The sequence below is a fragment of the Epinephelus lanceolatus genome, chromosome 15 (assembly GCF_041903045.1).
Source record: "Epinephelus lanceolatus isolate andai-2023 chromosome 15, ASM4190304v1, whole genome shotgun sequence".
Lineage (NCBI taxonomy): Eukaryota > Metazoa > Chordata > Actinopteri > Perciformes > Serranidae > Epinephelus > Epinephelus lanceolatus.
In genome coordinates this window covers 17,623,475-17,644,931 of record NC_135748.1, presented here as the reverse complement: position 1 = coordinate 17,644,931, position 21,457 = coordinate 17,623,475, and the positions used below count along the sequence as shown (strand labels likewise).

At 41.1% G+C, this 21,457-nt stretch overlaps 1 protein-coding gene and 3 non-coding genes across 5 annotated transcripts in view; all 4 read right to left on the bottom strand.

The window, feature by feature from the left end:
• Positions 1-21,457, bottom strand: part of arhgef10 (Rho guanine nucleotide exchange factor (GEF) 10) — a 58,008-nt gene that overhangs the window by 3,442 nt on the left and 33,109 nt on the right. For both annotated transcript variants that reach the window (XM_033642154.2, XM_033642156.2), the window contains 7 exons: positions 19,832-19,932; positions 19,355-19,476; positions 17,044-17,130; positions 15,939-16,165; positions 14,455-14,612; positions 9,676-9,818; positions 7,812-7,986 (listed from right to left, as the gene is read on the bottom strand). In XM_033642154.2, coding sequence (XP_033498045.1) covers positions 7,812-7,986; positions 9,676-9,818; positions 14,455-14,612; positions 15,939-16,165; positions 17,044-17,130; positions 19,355-19,476; positions 19,832-19,932 — 1,013 coding nt within the window. The remainder of the gene's footprint in view (positions 1-7,811; positions 7,987-9,675; positions 9,819-14,454; positions 14,613-15,938; positions 16,166-17,043; positions 17,131-19,354; positions 19,477-19,831; positions 19,933-21,457) is intronic.
• On the bottom strand, positions 17,547-17,620 carry trnai-aau (transfer RNA isoleucine (anticodon AAU)). Its single transcript has one exon. It is a non-coding gene; the product is annotated as a tRNA-Ile (tRNA).
• trnai-aau (transfer RNA isoleucine (anticodon AAU)) lies at positions 18,186-18,259 on the bottom strand. Its single transcript has one exon. It is a non-coding gene; the product is annotated as a tRNA-Ile (tRNA).
• Positions 19,222-19,295, bottom strand: trnai-aau (transfer RNA isoleucine (anticodon AAU)). Its single transcript has one exon. It is a non-coding gene; the product is annotated as a tRNA-Ile (tRNA).

The following is a 21,457-nucleotide window of genomic DNA, read 5'->3' as shown; positions in this document are numbered from 1 at the left end:
AAAAAAATGCACCATTATGATTTCGCTTTGAGTCAAACAAACAAACACAAAAGAGTTTTGTAACAGGATGAGTGAAGCGTAATGCTGTAATTAGGCAAGGAGCGCTGCCTCTGTGGAAGCAACACAAGGACAATCTGACCTGACCTTTTTCCTTTCCTCCTGGTCAGAAAAATTGCCGTGATGCCACTTTGGTCTGTAAAAGCCGTGATTGTTAGTTTAACGGCGCCTTTCAGTAAGGATGGCAATAAAGCCAAGCGTGCTGACAACTTGCTGTGTTAGGTGACTTATTATGTGGAGTTTGGCACTTATCTCAGACCGTCCCCACACAGGAGCTTTGTTAGGAATAAGCTTTGCAACAAATGCTATCTAGTAAGACATTTTTATCAGCATTTTTTATGACTGTAATAAGAACGCAGGGTTTTGCAAAAACAGACTTTTTGGTCCGGCTATGTGGGAGGCGAGACTGTCATGAGTCATTACTGCTGTAACAGCTTGACTTGAATTTCCTCCCTCAAAGTAATCCTCTTGGGGTTTAGGAAAAAATTACTGCCAGTCTCTCTGCCTGACCCCCCTCACTAGAGCTGACCCCTTGCATGGGGCACACACACGCCATACGGCCATACTTCCAGGAATCACGCCAGATAGGCAGGCAGGTACAGTTGAAGACTGGGTGCTGCCCACACGTGCTTCTAATGAGGGCCCAGAGTTAGCAGAAACACACAGACTGCTGGTCAGGGGCCTTGCTCAACTTCCTTCTTTCATAATATTTGGAGTTCCCCACCCAGAGGGTGAACTAAAATAAACCCAGAGTGAATGACAACATGGCCTGGCTCTGGCCCTGATCCTATACCAGGGCACGGCTTTGATCTGCACTTAGTCCTGACAACCAACAGCAGGAGGGAGGAGCAAATCCCAAACACTACAATAATACACTATATCAGCCGTTCAATCAGTCTAGAAATAACTCCGATCAGCACAATGTGAGTAGTTGCCCTTTCAGTTTCTATCGCAGGAAGCTATACCCTCTGACTGTAATGCTCCTATTGTAAAGCTGTTGGAAACATTCTAGGTCCTAAATCCACACTCACATGTTCTCTTAACAAATTTATATTCTGTTCACTCAATGATATAAACCAAAATTTCGTCAGCTGAATAATTGAGAGAGGAAACTTTAGGCTGCTGTATTTCTATGAGCCATATTTATGGCTCTGTGAGGATGTACTTAGGTCAGGTAGTGCTTCAAACTAGAGACTAACCCTAGCATGGCAACATGCTCACAATGACAGTGATAACAAGCTGATGTTTAGCAGGTATAATGTTTACCATGTTTAATTTTAGTTTAGCATGTTAGCATGCTAACATTTAGTAAACAGATGCTCAGAAGGTCATGAAAATAATAATTCATTTTGAGGGGAAAATGACTGTATGCACCAAATTTCACAGGAATCCATTCAATAGTTAAATCGCTACAAGCAACAGTACAAGATGTTGGTATCGGAAGTCTTACGGCCTCCGTTTGTAGTCCATTTGTAGTCCCAGTAGTATTGACTAATCACATTTGAGTGGCATGTAAACAGTCCATTTGGTGAGCAAAGTAGGGGGAATGAATTGACCAAAATACGATCTAGGAACCCATTGGCCATTGTCTGACTGTGATTTATCTATTTATTTATTTTAATCTACATTCATAGGCAGATATCCGTTTATAGTTTAGGCAGATATCGGTTTAGAGTTTACGGTAAATACTGAAACCCCAAAATCGGCCATTGCCCCCAGAGGCTTACTGTCGTGAACACCGATGACTTCCATGATTGTCCAATAGTTAAGACTTATCACTAAAAAACAAAAGTGTTAACCTAGAGAAAAAGTCGACGGATCACCGATGTCCGCGCACAATTTTGTAGAAAGCTATAACAGTTGCTGAGATATGGGGTGAAGGTAGCTGTAGGTGAACCAGAAAGTTAATTTCACACACAGGAAGTGTCACACATATCTTGAAATTAATATCCACTGTATACCTCACTGATCATGCGGATCATGTGAAAAATTAATTTCAGTGTCAATCTGAAACGTTTCCAAGGAGAAGATTACATTAAGACAAGTTTTAACTGGAGCCTTTTCACAATGCAGCTACAGTACGTTATCATGTCCTATCCTGTCTACTGCATCCTTGCATCTCCGAAGAGTGGATGCTTACTCAGAAATAAGTGTCTTATCCATGTCGGGACATGTGCAACAACGGTGGCATAAAAACAAAGGAAAGCTGGAGGTGTTATTTACTGACCCCCCCTGATGTTTGTCTCCCATTAGGCCATGCATGGCTGCCTATTTAGGTCACAGAGCAGCAGACAAAGGCAGACTAGACCCTCAGCACAGCAGCCAGCCAGCTTGCCACCATCCTCTGAGACATCATCACAGTGCGGTCTGCTTTAATGGAGTAATGCCTTTTGAAGTGCTTATTAAGAGCTTTTTAAGATATTCTCTCTTTTATCAAATTTTAACTTTATTCATACAATGATTTGCCTCACTTTAATGCGGCTATTTTATTATTTATTTTACAGCTTTTGTGCTTGTCCTGATGTGGATTTCTTGTCCTACTTTAGGTTGGAAAAGAGATTCCGCAGGACTCATCTGGTCCCACGGAGGTTTCATAAAATAAATCAGTGTGCATCTATAGTTCTTAAGATGTCTAAGTCAGAGAAATATCTAGTCAGATTACAACTTGGGAATGTAGAGAAATGGGAGGTATGTTTTTCCTGCACCATGCTGTAATTAACACCCTATCAACTACTAATACCACTAAATTATTTGAAAAATGAGCCGCATAGGATCCTTTCATAAACACTGGCTATGAGTTACAGTGAAAATGACTGCTATTACAGCATATTAGCTCGCTGTCTGTTTAGCGCTTGGATCAGGAACTCCTGTCTGCAGTGAAGGGAGTTAGCAGAATTGCTCCAACATGCATGAACATGAGAAGGATAACCCCACCTGGAGCCCCTCCTGCATTCAACACTGCACCATTTATAGAGGCATTCACACTCAGGACAACGCCCCACGTCTCCGATTGTGAGCCTGATTGTGTGTTGTGTGGACAAGCCAGAACTGCATTAGGACCCGTAATGTGATATCCCTCCCTCATAATGCGGACTTCCTGAGTAATAGGGATGCAGAAACGAGAGATCAAATATCAGAACAATACCACTTCTTGCCGTTTTCTGATAAGATGATATTATTTTTAGCTTGTGTCTCAGTAAATGTACATTAATGAAGTGCAGACTTGCAGATGAAAGACCCATCACACTGACTCCAGCACATCGAGTGCAGGCAGGCCCTCCTGTCCAAACAGTTTGGTTGGCAGTTCCAATTACATCAGACTTTGTGCAGAAACAGCACATTTTTTGGTTTCATTCTGCTCCACAGCAGCAGCCACCAGTGATAAACACCACTGTGGAGAGCTCTGGAAAAGCACACATGACAACAGGCCATGGAAAGAGCAGCAGACAGGTGGACTAAAAAACCCAAATCACAACCACACAACCTTGTTGGTGATTTAAACTGTATAAAGAAACGTTTGATTTCCATGCTGACTGACAGTCCGGAGACCCAGTACTGTTATCAGAGGAAGTGAGCTCTTAATGGCGAGGCCCAGAGGATGAAAGCTTTCATGTGTGGTGGTCTGTCCCAGAACCAGCTTCCTCTGTGGCTGCATGGATCCTATTAGTTAATATAGGCAGTGAGGTCCCAAAGCAGGCTAGTATTATCATTCACATCTGTCTGACAAAGAGGCCTTCCACTTATAACTCTAAACACTGGGTATGAGAGTGAGATTCTCCCACAATAACAGGTCAGCATGGATACTTCATGCAGCAACTCATCACTTTACATTTTTACATGTAATTAGGGATTTCCTTAAGGAAACTTGGGGTTTGTAAATGTAGTGTTTCTACTGTTGCCAGTGCTGTCCACAAATTTGTTTTCTCTGCAGACACAAGCATGACGCTGCAGCAATGCCGTTAGCCATTGTGCCAGGTTGAACAACTTGTAGTCATGGATACAACAAGCTGTGAATGGATGGTTCTTTGTTGCAGAGTGTATTTAAGCCTTCACAGTGTCGGGTTCTGTCTTCATAGCTGCTCCAACAGCTAAGTGGTATTTAAAGCCTCTCTCCCAAAAGCTAATTACATGAGATCTGACATTCTGCTGATTAATAAATGCTAGAAGTGGTAGAAGTGCCTGATGAAAAGAGCTAACCTGCTTTAGCAGATGTTACGCAATCTCCACACATTCTCTTTTGTCATTTGCTAAATACTTCTGATGCCTTTCCAAATGTTATTGCTACCTTGTGGCAATAATAGAGAAGTTCCTCTGAAGACTGGATGTGCACACAGTCTGGGCAAAGCTGGGCTAATGACAGCACTGCTAATGATGCTGAAGATGAGATTGCACAAAGAACAACTGGAGGCTAGTCATTAACTGGAGACCACAATACACATACAGATTAAACCACAGCTGTCATCAAAACCCAGATCAAACGCTCATTTAAGAATGAAAACCCGGTGCAATCCGGTCACGAGAGGAAGACAAGGAGTCAATTGTCAAAACAATGTATGTAAAACTTGAAGACAACATTACAAGGAATGCTACAGGAAATGCACGCCAAACCACAACTGTCTGCATTGCTCAGCACAAAGGAAAAGGAGATTGAAAGCAGCAGTGACTGGACTGCACAATCCTGACTTCATACCAACAGAAGCAATCTCCCCTCCCAAAAGAAAAAACTACAATCATCCTTTTAGGCTGTGTGTGTGTTTTTGGGTCAAGCTGATGTAACGCAGCAGATTACAAGATCCGAAGCAGCAGCTCTGATGACTTCAGCCCGAGACAATTGTCACACTAACGGTCATTTGGTCTGATGGTGAAATGTTTGGCTTCAACACTCATGGCAGGAAACTGTTTCACAATTAACTGCCGCACACTATATACAGTATCATCTACTGTGATGACAACAGTTGCCATAGAAACAAACTATTGTCCCTGCTAGAGAATGCATCCACAAGTTCTTGACAGTGTTATGGCACAATGCAATACACACACTACTGTACCAAGGGAGTAATTAAATTGGGGGTGACACATCCCATCTATAAACTAATAAAAAATACAAATGAATTATTTTGCTGTGCTACAACAGGAAACCAATGCCGCCGTCCAAAATAATCATTAGCAAATGAAATCATAATCATAAATAAACTTTAAAAATTGGCATTATTATTATTACAAGTGGTTCTGATATAACGGTGTGCTGCAGTTCTGTGTGTGGTCTGTCCAAGTGGTGTAACCGTACCCCAGCAGAAGCTGTTGCTTGACTGCTGCAAATAGGTACAATCAATGTCAAACACTTAACTGTTTCTCTATTTTATTACTTTCAAATGATTTAAAAAGTATTTAATAATAATAAAGTAATAACATGAGTGTTACATAGGCTTCATCGATTGTGACAGTTTTTGTAAAGTGTTGTGAAAATGACAACTTCATGAATGGTTCTATTTACACAATGTTATACTAAATTCCTGTCTAAACGTTAGCTAGCTAGCATACATTTTCAGCATTAGCAAACAGCCGATAGGTGCACATTCTGAGTGTATTCTACTCGCTAGCTTTGCATAGGCTCTCTTATGGTTCCCATTAGATGTTAATGGAAAACTTATTATTGTAACAGCGTACCAACTGTAACACTTCACTTGAGTCAGGACATGCTTCAGAGGTAACCTTAAGGCCAATACATCATTTTGCACTGAAACTGTAATTGTGAAAATACAGAATATTTTGCTGAAAAGTGGCTATGCTCTTTCACTGTATGTATGGTATACATATATACATATCTAAGTTCAACTTCTCAGTTTTTAAGAGAATCTAAAACAAATATTTGCTGCGAACAAAACTCATCTGGTATCAAACTGTCTGTGGGATACGGCTCATTTATCTTCTCAGAAGTTGTTCTGCAGATACTACAGCCTGTTAATGACAATGAGGTTTACCTCTGCAGTGCCTTACACAGTGAGAGATCAAAGGTGAGTCATTACAGTGGAATGATGTAAGTGAAGTAAATTGCTCTTCAAAGTAGGAGCAAACCACTCTTCTCATCAGAGTTACTGCTCCCACTTGTAATGCTATATCATGTCTGTTGAAGAGAAAATCAACCTGCATTTGATCGTGCTGTACCCAGATCTAGAAAATAAATGAGTATTGGTGTGGTTTTGCTGACAGCCAATCACCACAAGTGTTCTTTGATTTAATGAAATGTGATTGGCCCACTATGGTAGCAGCTACAACCCATGCATTCTGTGGTGTGTTGAAGTCGAGCGTGGTGTATTCAGCATGCCGAGATGCCACCGAAACTTTCAAAGGCATGGCTATACGACACGGCTGTGGCTTCTGGTGGCATTTTACTCACCTGAATTCTTCCATTTGAATGAAACAAAAGGTGTCAAACTAAGTACTCTGTTCGTATCTGTATCAGTTTAAGGGTACTGGTATCGTAATTTTTTAAACAATACTCAGCCCTTACATGCTGTTTAGATTTGATCTAGGTAGGTTTGGTTTTGTTAGTCATTACAGTTAATATTTTGTTCCAGCATTAACATCATGATCGGTTGAGGCTATTGGTTGGTGGACAAAGTGTTATTTCTACTTTCTGAGTGATGGATTTTGTGACATAATAAACACTTCCAAAAGAAACTCCAACATAAATGTTTCAAATAGCTGGGAATTGTTATTTTATACTGACCTCCACCAGCTGGACTAGTTGCTCAGCTGCAAATATGCACAATATTTCAATGTGATGTCATTATCTGGGGTGTGTTTGGCCTGTTATCAAAAGGATGTCCCATCATTTGTTTTCACAAGTGTTCAAATTTGGGCTGGATTTTCCTTTCAGGCAGAGCACACTGAGTTTCCTTAAGAATGACATGATGAGGTCAAAAGTTTCCTTACGCAACACTATCAATAGAGACAAAATGAGAGGTTCCTGATTCACTGTTTAGACTAAAGGAAGATGAGAGCATGACAAATCTGCCATAACAAGAGCTGTCTGGATGAGCACCTACACTGATGCCAGCTAATTACTGACATGTAAGGAAGCACTGTGAAAAAAAAATGGCATCATGGGACCTGCATCACAGTCTGCAAATGCTGGGCTGTGTCAGGGTAAGTGTGTTTGACGAGATGATCATAAGATCTGGTATCAAAAGAGTGAACAACTGTACTGCGCTGTTCATCTTCAGACATTTTGACACGCTGTAAAAGGTTTCTGTCTCAGACAGGCGCACAGATCACATTACTGATTGACACTCAAGGGCAGGCGAACAGAACTGAAACAGGCGGTGGTTGTTGAAGTGGTGAAGTCGGTAAGACCACAAAGTCACCATGACTGAATGTCAAACCACAAGACTTTCAGTACTTTAGGTCAGTATATTTTCTTATTAGATAGTGTGTAGAAAATCTCAAACCTCCAGGACTGTGTTTCTGGTTACTCTAGAGATGGAGCGAAAAGATCCTAATCAGAATTTTGGGAGATTTTTATTTATTTTTCATTACTTTGATCCTTAAATTTTGAACTAAAAACTTAGGTGTTATTTAAGTAATTTACAAATCTGTTCATCGGCAAAAAAGCTGAACCTGGAAAGATGACCTTTTTCTCAGAATAATTTTTACTCAGGCTCAGTGTGTGATGAGTAAGTGCCTTAAAAAGCTTAATGTTATTCCCAGTTAAGACCTAATATGTCAGTCTAGAAATGAAAGTTATGTCTTACCAGGCAGTGTATTGTGGACAGGTGTGGCAATGTTAATGTCCTGCAGGTGCTCCAGGGTCTCGGTGTGGAAAAGGCGCAGAGTTGAACCAGAGCTGAAGGCGATCCAGATGCCAACCCCAGCCACCACCATGTGGGACACCACCATGCCCTCTTCCTGGTGGGCCTCCAGCTGCCTCTGGATGGTGAAGACAGGGCAATGTGACAGGACTTAGGCCTTTACTTTTGCACATTCATCATAAATTCAGCCTAAGGGAGGATGTCTACCACCAAAGTAAAAATAACTGCTATGATGGCTGAGTGAATTCAAAATATCAGCAAGTAAAATCTACTTCTAAGGACTTTTTAAGTGATAATTAGACTAAAACCTGAAAAACAAGTGTGAAAATATGAGTGAACATGAGATCTCGAATAACAGCCTGAGTCAAAAAAAACAAACAAAACACAACTGTTACCATAAAAATTGAAAGCTGTGGTCCTTCCTCTGTACTGAAGAGTAGGGACAAGCATGTAAAGGTTGTATTTGGTTGCTGTTCTGCAGGTGATTACACTGTGACTGTCTACCTACGAGAGAGCATTGAAAATTGCAACAGGCTGTTGCACAAACAGCACTTTATACCGCCGTTATTGACATTTTAAACCCAGGCTAAACATGACAGTGGCTTCAGGGTGAATTTTTGACTGAGTTGTTTTGGCTGTGTGTGAGACTACAAACTAGACAAAAACTATTTGAGAAGCAATCAACCCACAGAAAGTCTGTCTCAGCCTGTTTAGACTACAGCAGCCCATGCATTGTCTGTGGTTGTAATGTCTGGGACACTGTGATTATGCTGTGCTATCCAAATGGGAATCAAAAGAATCACATTTCTACAACAGGCAACAAAGGATATCAAACAGGGTTTTTTTTAGTCCAAATGCACCAAGGATGTTTATTCGGGGGTGATGTCAATATTTCAGAACGTAATGAGGCTGCAATGAAGTGTAGTCAAAACAAGAAGCACATGGAAGGTAGTATTTACCAATGTTTAATAAGATCTTTTATATAGATCAAAATTCTAATCAGTTTTCTTTAACTCTTAATTTGCATTTCTTTCATTAGTGGGAACAAGAATAGTTTCACAAATGTGCAGCATGTAATTTTTAATTCTCAGTGCATGTAGACCAATAAACTGGGCTTTTTCCATCACCACTGGTTACATAATCTTACCACACATAGCTTTACATGTAGGTGGAGTTATTTTTGGCTAGGGAGAGTCCATTCACAAGTGTGTCAGTACAGGGTTCTGATGAAATGTGGTGATGAAGGAGCATGAAATGTAAATGTAATGTTCTGCATTTTGTTTTGCGCACATTCATTTATATTGTACAGTAACTTCTTCATCTCTGTCTCTCTCTCTGTTTCCCTTACAATCACCGCTCTGGACTGACTGTAAGTCCTCGAGGAAAAGAGAGCGAGACAGGCAGGTGGTCCAACATAATGAGCTTAATGAGGCTAAACAGATTATTAGTGAGTGCATGTCACAGGAACGTTACTATTCCTGGACCCACTGCAGGTGCTTTCATTCCCGAAACAAGGCCGGAACATACACAGGGAATAACATCCATATTTCGGGTAAGGAAAGAAGCAATCCCAGGAAGGTACATGAGGCACCTTCACCTACTAGAGGTTCTTTATATTTTAAGTAGCTGTAGTTTACACCAGTTGCTTCTCGGGCAAACAAATAAATCCATAACTGTTCTCAACTTTCCTGCAGGTATACAAGGGTTTTTTACACCACACACACACAACAATCTGCTACCCTGCTTTTTTATGATACAGATACAGTATGTAACAGTAGCCTAACAGTATCAGAGCGAAGTTACGTACCTCTACACAGTGTGTGTGGGTGCTGATGATGAAGACCTGTCCGCCCGATGAAGCCCAGAGGTGATCCTCCACAGCCAGCATGGCCTTGACTGGGAGGACTCCCAGTTTCAACACCTTAGGCTTTTCACAACTCCACGAACCATCTGTAACAGCAAACACAATGCTAGCACCTCAGTACTCCTTCTTTTAAATTATTGTTATTGAGTGAGTAACATTTCTGATTACAACACACATTTTATTTCATGTTACATAATCATCATTTCCTCAAGTATTCATGATTTAAGCCTGTTTGAAATACTCATCTACATCTACAAGTACCAGACAGGTTGTCATCACAGGAGATATTGCATCCCCACCCACACAATCCTATGCATAGTTCTCACACACACAGGCACACAGATATGAACACACACCTGCCAGCCCACACACACACACACACACACACACACACACACACCAGACAGGACAGGATAAAGATGCTACACAGGGTTTCTTAGAGTTTATGGGTGCTGCTGGGTGACTCTGCAACTCCACTTAATCTACAGAGCTTAACAACTGGCACCTCAGTATTCAAACAAATAAAAAAATCTGCATTTCACAAAACACATTATGAACAAACACAGAATATTTGGGCTTTGTATTGGCAAGAATTGGGCAATATAGTAGTATCATGATACATGGGCGCAGGGTTGGAAGTTTGCACCAGCCACCAGCCAAATGGTGGTAAAATAGGCAAGTGGCTGCTAGATTTGCTTCACACACAAACCAAAAAACAATGATAACCTTTTAAGTGGCTGGTAGATTTTGGAATCCATCGGCCACAGTGGTAGGTTCATGGGCACAAAAGGTAATTTCCAACCCTGCAGGGGTTACAATTCAATATACTACCATACTGTTAGCAAGGTGATATGTGTGATTCTAATCTAATAACATATCTAATTTTAGGGAAAACTGTCATAAAATAAAGAACACACAACCATTTTAGGCAATCAGAACAGTGGGATCTGAATTTGTAGTCATCACAGCCTCTGCAACACACTGGCGATATGTTGTTACAAAGGAGTGAAAGAGCCGAATGGCTGAATATAGATTATAACACTGCTATCTCACAGTTGGGAATTCAAACACAACACAAATCTGCCAAGAATCTTTGCACATAAACTATTAATCAAAAACTGATGAATAGTTTTTTCTAAAGTGTATCGACAACTCTTTTCTTAAACCTCTCTAGAATGCATATATATTCAGCGAGGATCTGAAATATAAGTAGCAGTATGCTGAAACATAAGCTACGACAAACAGTACAGTACAGCTCTTCTATTGGTATTAATAATTCTCTTTTGCAAAGAAGACCTGTGGAGGTGTTTCATGCAACAGTTGAAGAAGAATGGTTTACACTTTATATGGAAGACATAATAATAGACACTCTGTCTTTGTAAGTGTCGCCTGAAAAGGTCATCTGCATTTATGGCTCTGCTAATGCTGGTGGAGTGGCCATTGATGGTTTTCACAGCCTTCACTATGAATATAGATGGGCTGCGAGGCATTAGTCAGAGCGGCGCTCTATCCCACACACACCTCCTACACACTCTGTTCTACATGTGCCTGGGCACCTACAGTGCCAGCTCCGCTGCAACCAAACACCCCATGCAGTGCCTTTATAAATATCCACACATTTCATTTCTACAACCATTATGTTCCCTGGTCGTCATAAAATGAGAGCAAATGTTCGCTAGACAGAAAACAGCTCTACATTTGATCAGTTTTACGTACAGCACAATACAGGATTGTGCATCAGTAAATTGCCTCTCTTTTTTACCGACAAGTACTTTTAATTAAAAGATCCCTGTGTTGAATACAGACTTCATTTCCTCCAGATACCACATTCCCTTAGCTAATCTGGGCCAGGAAGTGAATGAGGCCTCACCAATCGCATTTGTTAAGAGAAGGTACAAAGGCGGCTATTGAAGGCAGAAGTGCCACGCAGGGAGAGATGTTCTTTCAGAGGTACAGTAATGACTGGGGAAGTGAGGGTAATCTCCCTTTAAAGGGGCTAGGTGGGATTAGCATTCCAGCAATGCCATGTGTATATTATTGCAATAATCATGCTGTGTAGGTGTAGGTCAGGAGAAAAAAGAAAAGCAAAGGAGCAGTGGAGAAGAAGAAGAAAAAAAATGACAGGAGTGCCAACTTGCAGTCTTACGTAAGTCTACCCACATCTCTCACTTCTTAAACTGTAGCATTCCTTCATGTCAGTGTCAGCTGCAGCAAACTACTCATCACAGTGTGTGTGTGTGTGTGTGTGCACAGCAGCACACAAACCAGGCAGTGAACGCTGATTAAACAAGTCAATTGTATTTTGACAAAGCTCTAACAAACAACAAGAAATGTGCAATATTCTCAACAGGAAAAAGTAGATGCTGCAGCATGGCAGAACAGAGGTGAACAGAGTTTATGTCCTGACCGTCTGGCTGTGACGTGCGACCTTTGCCGAATCATTGCCTCCTTCTCTCTCCATCTCTCGCACAGTCAGTCACAAAAGGAAATAGCAAGGATGGCAGAATGAGGCTGACTGGCCAGCCTCAGACATACTGCCTCTACAGCAGGATAGCATTCCCATGCAGGATAACTCAGATGGCTTTAAAGACAAACCAACATCCCCGTCTGTTCAGCTATTTTTGATGTCTTGTCACTGTTCGCAGGGAGGGTCCCCTTTGAATCAGCTGGCAGTTTAACATCAAAGCATATAAGCTGATCATTTTCCTAGTTCTGCTTGCTTTCCTCTGTGCAATGTAAACCCTGGGTCTACTTTAAATGCTAATGGGGTACAGGCAGAGCCCTTCACTGTGATTAAGAACTTGAGCAGCATTACAACGGGGGATACAGGGAACAGTTTCCCCACCAAACTATGCAGGATGACTCATCATTTTAGCACCAGGCATCGTGTTCTAGTGACAGTGACAGAGCTATTGATTGGAAGACACCATACAAATCAGACTTAAAAAGATCTAGGGCCAGGATTTTCTTCTGGGAATTTGTTTGACACACCAGTGATGATGAATGATGAACAGCAGCTACTAAAACTGTCAGAACATTCAGATTCACTGAAGCCAACACTGGCATACTCTGAGGCAGTGTCTAATAATTGGTGTGTGGAATATTAAAGGGGGAAAAGAAATGACACGTGCATCACAACAAGGAGTAATGAGTAGCCCTGAACATTCCTGAATGGTTACATAGATATAGTATGTTTCTGCCAAAGCTGTTGCTCAACTGTGGAATGAGCAAGAATAGTTTTTCCTCCTGTGTTTCTGTCCCCAGGCCATTGTGCATATTCTTTTTGTTTCTATCTCTCTCTCTCTCTCTCTCTCTCTCTCTAGCTACAGACCAACTTAACAGAACAAAGGTACAAACTGTGCAAGGACACTTACAGTAAAGGGACAGTTCATCCTGAAATCATTTTTTTTCCTCATACCTGTTGTGCTGTTTATCAATCTAGTTTGTTTTGCTGTGAGTTGCAGAGTGTTGGAAATATTGCCGAGTTTTTCAAATGTATTTTTTTTGAGTGCAACAAGCCGAGTGACATCTAGTTCCATTACAGTCAAGAGCATTCAAGACATCTCTTACGGCTGATACCTCCAACACTCATCTCACACCAAAACAACCCAGACTGATAAATAGCACTACAGCTAAGAGGAAAAAAATAGGTGTTTTTAATTCGGGGTGTCCTTTTGAAAGTTCTTCCTCTGAGATGTTGTAAATTTAATTTGAGTCAGATGAGCGCACGGAGGAAGGAATATGTGTGACTGAGGTTAGTAAAACATGTCTCGAGCAATGGTGGCATCACAGGATAGCGACACCAATACTTATGTTTGACAGCCAAGAATTACAAGGATTCTGTTTCCTCGTGTTCTGAATATGTACTTATCTTTACCCACATTATGTTACACAGAGAAAAAACACTGAGAGGAAGAGCCTCAGAGTGTCTCTCTCTGTTTGCAACGCTATGAAAGCCAATAAGAGACAGAACAAAACAGAATGTGAAAGACTGTGGGAAGAGTGCAACTCAGATCCTCTCCTCTAATGTGTCTGTGCTTGTTTGGAGGGAAGACATTAAATAGGTCACCGTGAACAGATTGGATTCTCCCAGACAACCGAGTGAACGGAAACAGAACCCCAACACAGAGCAGAGGAGACCCCTGACCTCGAGCTACACACTGAGCCTCTGACTTGCACAATAACGCCAACCCAGTGACTCAGAGAGAGAGAAAAATAGCAGTTTGAGCGATGAACCTAAAAACAACAACTCTGCGTATGTTCTTCTCCCCAGAATAACCCCTTTCATTCAGTGTTGTCAGATGATTCAGCGTTGTAACAAATGTTCTGCCTATAACTGAATAAAGTCCTCAGATAATGGTGCTAGTTGCTTTTGGTACATGGTGTCAGCAGGAGTGTGTTAAATGTTGCTACATCAAACAATGTTACCAAGTCAGCAACAGTGCTCTCATTCATGGCCAATTATGTTTCAGGCTACAAAATTCAGGGCTGGTTCAGACTAAATACTGAGGTAAACACTGCCAGCCTACACAGCTCTAAAACCAAATCTAATTAACTCAATGAATGCATTTCTGTTTTACATAATAACAGTGATTTAACCTCATAATTGCCCTAATTATAGCCATTAAAGAGAATCAACAAACATCACAAAGGGCGAATTCTGAGACTATAACAGAAGAGATACACAAATTGACAAATCCCCTCCCCTCCTGACACACACACCTTGTGATCTGGAGTAGACCACCACAGAGCCGCTGACCAGGCCGACGTACAGACAGTGTTTCTTATAGACCAGGCTGGTGACGGTGGACTTGTCGGGGGTGAAGAAATGCTGCAGACGTACTTTCTTTGACCGCTGGCTGCTCTTATACACAATGATGCTGAACAGGAGAGAAGATAAGATAAGAAACAAATATAATACAGTGTGCATCTTTGAAATACACGCCCATCTGTGTCTTATCAATAACATTTTGGCAGTAGCTTCCAGTCATTATTGTGGTGTGTTTGTGGGACATTTTACAGTGCTGTAAAAGTGTGCATTATTTGACATTTTAAATGATACCTGCAAGAATAAAATTTAATCTAAATAAATTAATTGTGTAGCTTAAACAACTGAAACATTTTCAAAATGCATTTTGGGAGGTTTTCTTCTTGGTGTACTCACTTTCCCTGACGCTGGATTATTACTAAGTGACTTCCCACAATTACAAGAGTACTTTTTAACAAACTGTGAAAGAGAACACCCTGACCTTTTGTAGCGATACCAATGCTGAAACCAATTTTAAAATGGATGTGGTGCCTAAGGACACAGCAATGATACTTTTAAATTCTACATTGCATTATGGTCCATTGATATATCCAAATATATTGGATAGATGCCTTTGCTCTTCAATCCTGACATTTACTATGAATACATGCATAATTACAACCTGACATTTATCATTCATGGTGCATAATTAAAAACTGTGACTTATTAAAACGTAACATATTGCATGGACACAGCTGACTTTAAAAGTTTCGCAAAAAAGTTTGTAATTAATTTGTACAAAACTTAAAAAGGCCAGGGTTCCCATACATCATTACCAATGAATTTTCAAAATGTTTCCATCATATTTTACCCCATTTCCATGACTTTAAGCAATTTAAAATAGATACACCTATACAGTGATCAGGGCATCATAATTAGGGTCTTACACCAGTGTGCTATGCCCTCACACAGGCATTGCTGCAAAAATGTAGCATGGTTTATAAACTTAAATGTTTTGTGGCCACACATACAGTAGACACAGAGTGGTAAAGTTATCTGGCCTGTCTGCAGCAAGTGTGAAAAATGCGCTGATGCTGGCAGTTTGTTGAGTGGCCTTTTGGTTGTCTTGATGCTTTCTCCTTTTAGCATACGCCCATGTTGCCTGCGTCAAACATAGTGGCATTTCAACAGCTGCATAGCACAGCACTAGATTTTACAGCAGTAACACAAGGAATGTATTTCGCATAACATTAAACATATTTTGGGATTTTTGTGGACATATTTAAAACAACAGCCAAAACAATAAATATTTAAAACTTTTTTAAAACATTCTTTCAATTCCAAACCATTTCCGGGCCTGGACAACTAAAAGTTTTTCTTCTTTCATAACTTTTCCAGAAATTTCCTGACCGTGAGAACCCTGCAAGGCACACTTTTGTAAGTACACTGTGTGCTGTACCTGCCCTCCTCCATGCCCAGACAGACACTGGGAGAATCGCTGGCTTTCGCTGTGGGGGCGTGGTTGTTTTCAGGGGCGTTCTCGCCGTTCTCCTGGGGCTGCTCTGCAGGGACGTAGGCCATGCAGAGGATACGGGACTCCACATTGAAACACTCTGTCACCTTGGGGCTGCAGCTTTGCATGGCCACTATGGAGATCTGGCCCATCTGGTTTGTACAACTTGCAACCTGAACAAAGATAAAGAAAACATTTGTTTTAGGGATATTAATTTAGGGACATTAATTTATGCAGATGGATCACTATCAATGAATAAATGTTTTAGCCCAGTTAAGGCTGAGCATCTTTCTAAGAGACACCCAGCTCCAAAAGCACAGTGTAAATGAAAGAAACAAACAGCACTTAACAAATAAGCAACCACTGAAGTACATCTTCAGGAATGCAACAAATTTATGTCATAATAGGCCAATTTAAAGGCAAAATGATTATACTTAGTAACACTTACTTAAATTCACATTTCAGTTTAACATCTTTCAGCAACAGTTTCTGTATTACCTCACTGTTAAAATAACCAGCTGGAGTGATGTTTGTGTCTCTAACAGACCCAAGGTTTATCCTGAGTGTCAGAAACACTGCATTAACAGTAATTACCATAGTTATGACAGTCATTGTTTATTTTGAGGAAAAACTTAAGTACTGAAGCAATCATTTTCAAATCCAGATTGTTTTTCTCAAGGGTACGTTTGGACATTGTAATTGATAAACAGCAAAAACTAACCATCTGTTCAGCTAACACATTATAGAGAAAAACAGCGCTCTGCCAAAACTAAGAACCACACTCACTGACAGAAAAGTGGTTGAGCTTAAATAATCTTAGCTGCTGAAAAGAAGAGGACTGATAGACCATTTGCCAATAAACACCAGTGAGGCCCCTGAATTGGTTCGTCCAGAGCTACAACTACTTCTTGCTGTGGGTGAAAGAAGCTCACATTACTATAGGTAGCCACTATACAGTAAACCTTGGAAAACAAACCTCATGTTGTGTAATTGTTGAAATGTAAGCTAACACAGTGCTTCTTTTCTGAACAATGTAGGACAAATGTCTCACCCAGACACAGCCATGGCCCACAACGGGAGTATCTGCTGTGCTCTCTGTGTTGATATGGGGCTCCGGATTATGAACAGCACATTCCACCTGCCACAGAACAGGAAGAGAGAAGAGAGAGTGATAAAGAAATAAGGCCAGATAAGTATCAAGTCACTGTGAGGGTATTCACAAAGTAAATAAAACAGGTGTTTCTACTTTCCAGTTAGTGTTGATCAGTGCCAAGATAAATAGAAACCTATAAAGGTCTTTGTGAGATTCAGCCACCCTACATGAGCAAACCTGCCCCACTGCCCTGTGACACCCGTCATTCTATACTTTGCTGATCAGTACACACAGTTGTGTAGGGGGTGCTGAATTATGGCAGAGAGTGAGTATTGTGGTGGACATACACAGAGACAGCCCACTATGCCGTTACATTTCTAGCCCGCATTTGACAACATGGATAAAACCCATTACATGACAACTCTACCCAGACAGCTGCTTTTTGTTATGTCAAAACCGAATGGCCCGTACGGGGATCGAACCCGCGACCTTGGCGTTATTAGCACCACGCTCTAACCAACTGAGCTAACCGGCCATGTGCACATGGGGGTGAGTATTGTGGTCTACACACACAGTAGTCTCGCTCACCAGACCTTTCTCAAGAAAAGAAAGGTCTGGCTGGGCCGACTCTCACTTTAAGATTGGAGAAAAAAAAATGCCCCGGCTGCTTGTATTTCTTTCAACCAATCACAATCGTTCTGGGCGGTGCCACAGCAACGGTGCGCTTGCAAAAATATTTCCGGGGGGAAACAGGTTTTGGTGTAACACGCCCACAAAAATATCGTCTGCAGGACACGAACCATGGAAGAAAAATGGCTATATCCCCGCAAGATCAAACACCGCAAAAGTTAGTAAAGGACGTGTTGAAAATGGTTGAAAACTGGTACACAACTGGAGGTGGTAGGGCAGGACTTCAACGGGTGGCTCGTTCCGCCCAATGAGAGGCTGATCTATGCAGCGAACTTCCACCCACTCAGACTACATACACAGAGACAGCCCACTATGCCGTTACATTTCTAGCCCACATTTGACAACATGAATAAAACCCATTACATGACAACTCTACCCAGACAGCTGCCTTTTGTTATGTCAAAACTGAATGGCCCGTACGGGGATCGAACCCGCGACCTTGGCATTATTAGCACCACGCTCTAACCAACTGAGCTAACCGGCCATGTGCATGTGGGGGCTATGTTTCAACACAGTGTGTATGTCAGGGGCATATAAATAGTGTAATCTGATTCCATTGCATTTTTGACTCCAAGTGTCATGTAATGGTGTCCAGCTAGAACATAAATACAAACATCTAAATACACAAGAACATCAGGAAGATTTCACTCCAATTTTCATGTTGCCCACTGTAGTTAGATTTTTGTTGACATGAAACTGTCCCCCCCCTTCCTGAACATATGGATCAGAAATAAAGTAAGCAAATATTTATTTATCAGAGAAGATATATGAGCACACATTAGCTGGTGCTAGGTGAGCAACCCATCTGTGACATGCCAAACAGTGTAGGAAAAACACTGATTTGTAACGTGAAACTGCTTTATTCAGTGTTTTTACTGGATTAAATCACCTGGTACGTTTGTTTTGGAGAGAAGGAGACCTCTGCGGACAATTCAGCTTCACTGAACACTGAAGGAATTCCGACTTGGAAGTTTCAGCTGGTTGCAATCTACAATCCTTAACACTAGAAGCCTTTGAATCCCCCTACATCTTATACACAGTTTCTTTAAGGTGCTATAATTTATGACTCGTACTGGGAGCAAATCCTCGACCTTGGCCTTATTAGCACCTTGCTCTGACCAACTGAGCTCACCAGCCAACTTACACTTTCTTTGGCCCACTTGATCAGTCAGATCAGAGTGTGGGATTTAGGGCACAGAGTTACATACATAAATTGAGATATGGACACTCAGACAGTTGATTTAAGATACCAATTTTACTGATAACCCTCTCATCTGTAGTAAATACCTGAGTTACTATCTCAAACTCACACACAATTTTTTGTCAGTGGAGAAAGGATATTTAAGATACCGTGACACCTCCGGTATTTCAGTTATGCCTATCTGATATGTTGTGTATCTCTTAACAGCTAGTATAACCTCTAGCACTTGGCCATAATGTGAGCACTGGCCCGTATGGGGATCGAACCCGCGACCTTGGCGTTATTAGCACCACGCTCTAACCAACTGAGCTAACCGGCCAATGTGTACCCCACCACAGCCTTCATTTCAGAAACTTGTAGCAAAGGACAATGTCTCACCTTGAACTCTTGTAGTTTTGACATGACCACAGGCATTTGTCGCAGCAACAGAGGGTGTTTCTGCTTCTTGATCTGATTCCCATCATCCTCTGCAAAGAACCAGCCCTGCAGGTTGTCCTCCTCTGATGTCAAACACAAACACACACACACAATAAACACTTCATTCATTAATGTACAGTATGCAGTAAGTGTTTTAAATCGAAAGTTACCTGTCAGCAGAATACTAGACTCTAGAAGTCACATTGTAAAACTAAAACCATCTAACTTAATATGTTGTTAACCTAACAGATACTATCCAATAATGTTCGACAGTAGTAACTTGGATAATTATAGGCAATGGATTGAAGAGACAGATATACCAGTGGGTTCAAAGAATGATCCATCATATTGTATACATGCATGGATACACCATTAAAATGGGAAAAAATATTGTGCAACTGAGACAGTGGAAGTGTACTGCCAGACAGTGTACTGTACCTAGAGCCAGCTTAGCCATCTGCAAGTTACTGATCCATGACTGTTTAATGGCTGGGCTCAGAGTATTGAACACTGCACTGAAGTAAGTGGGTTTACCCGACCTGCCGATAGAGAGGACAAAACAAAAACACCATTAATGTGAGAGAGAAAAAAAATCAAACCTTTAGTACTATCATATTAAAATCACAAATATCAAATCAATGCATTTCAGGACATATTTTGAGACGAGCTTTTTTTTTTTTTTTTTTTTTTTAGTGCCTCAAACTTTTCTCATTGTAACACTAGATTTACTGAATATTTGTTCTGACTCACCACATAGAGCTTAAAAAATAAGCTCTACGTGGTGAGTCAGAACAACAGCAACACACTGGACAGGAGGTCAGAATTCATAACTGCAGGCTGCTGCAGTTATGACGACATTAGACAGGATTATAACAACACTTTTTATCATTTCTGTTCATTGCTAACAAAAAAAATCCTCACTATCTGTATGGGGCTACAATTTTACGCCAGTGCACTTTAAACAAAAATAGGCATTTTGAAGTTAAGAGAAGCTGAAAGTTAATCTTTTACGACATAAAAGTCATCGCATAGAGCTTGAACCAGACAGTATTTATGATGTATTTGTGAACCAAATATGAGGAATGCTTTTACAAGATTGCACTGAATGATTAATGCACTTTGAGATGTGCCAACACTTGAGGCAACCATAGCGCCTGGATTTGCATTAACATCTAAGCAGTCATGTAAATGATTGAATATTCTTGCATACACACTGGTCCACTGCTTAGCATCTTTTACAGTAAAATATAGTCAAATAAAGCGAGCTCTTTCTGGGTTAAATTCCAGCCAAGGGGGCACATGAGTGTGTCAATGCAATGCTGACTGACGAGACAAGACTGTGACAGAAATGCGATAGAAGTCAATGTCAATTATCGCTTCTATCAGCAGGTCATGAAGCCATTATGTGTGCATGCATATGTGGTGGGGGTTCTGTCTGAAATGCATCACTCCCGTCCCTGACTGATGGTGAGAAGTGTTGTGATTTGTGTGCTTTGCGATTGAGGGATCAGGGGAGGAATGAGAGTGGCACAGCTGTGTTTCCAAACATACCCGTGGATAATCTCACCAGCTAAGTGTAGCGGGGATGAGGGATGGAGTGAGGAAGTTAAAGAGAGAGAGAGAAAGAGACGAAAGACAGCTCTGGTTCCTGAGAGAGAGTGTGAAAAAGCCAAAACAAGGTGCACCCTTGGGGAACCACGTGAAGACTATAATAGCATGTTACACACTGTGTGACATGAGCATTTGTGTTGAGCAACAGCTGCAGCGCTGGGTAGCCTTTGGTTGCAAACACTGATGCACATTTCCTCCCCTGAGATTCATGCCTCAGATTAGAGCTGGTGGAGAAACTTGTTTATCCAAATACCCAAATGTGCTCTAATACGCTCTCCTCAAGCTACAGACACACAGGACATGAGGAAAAAGCAGGATAAGAGGGGATAAAGACAAACCAAGGATAAAAAAGACAAGGGTGGGGGGCAAGGGCAGAGACTGGTGATTGTTAAAATGCTGCATGTGCGATTTGTATTGTATGAAAGACAATTAAACCTCAAGAGATATGTGTAT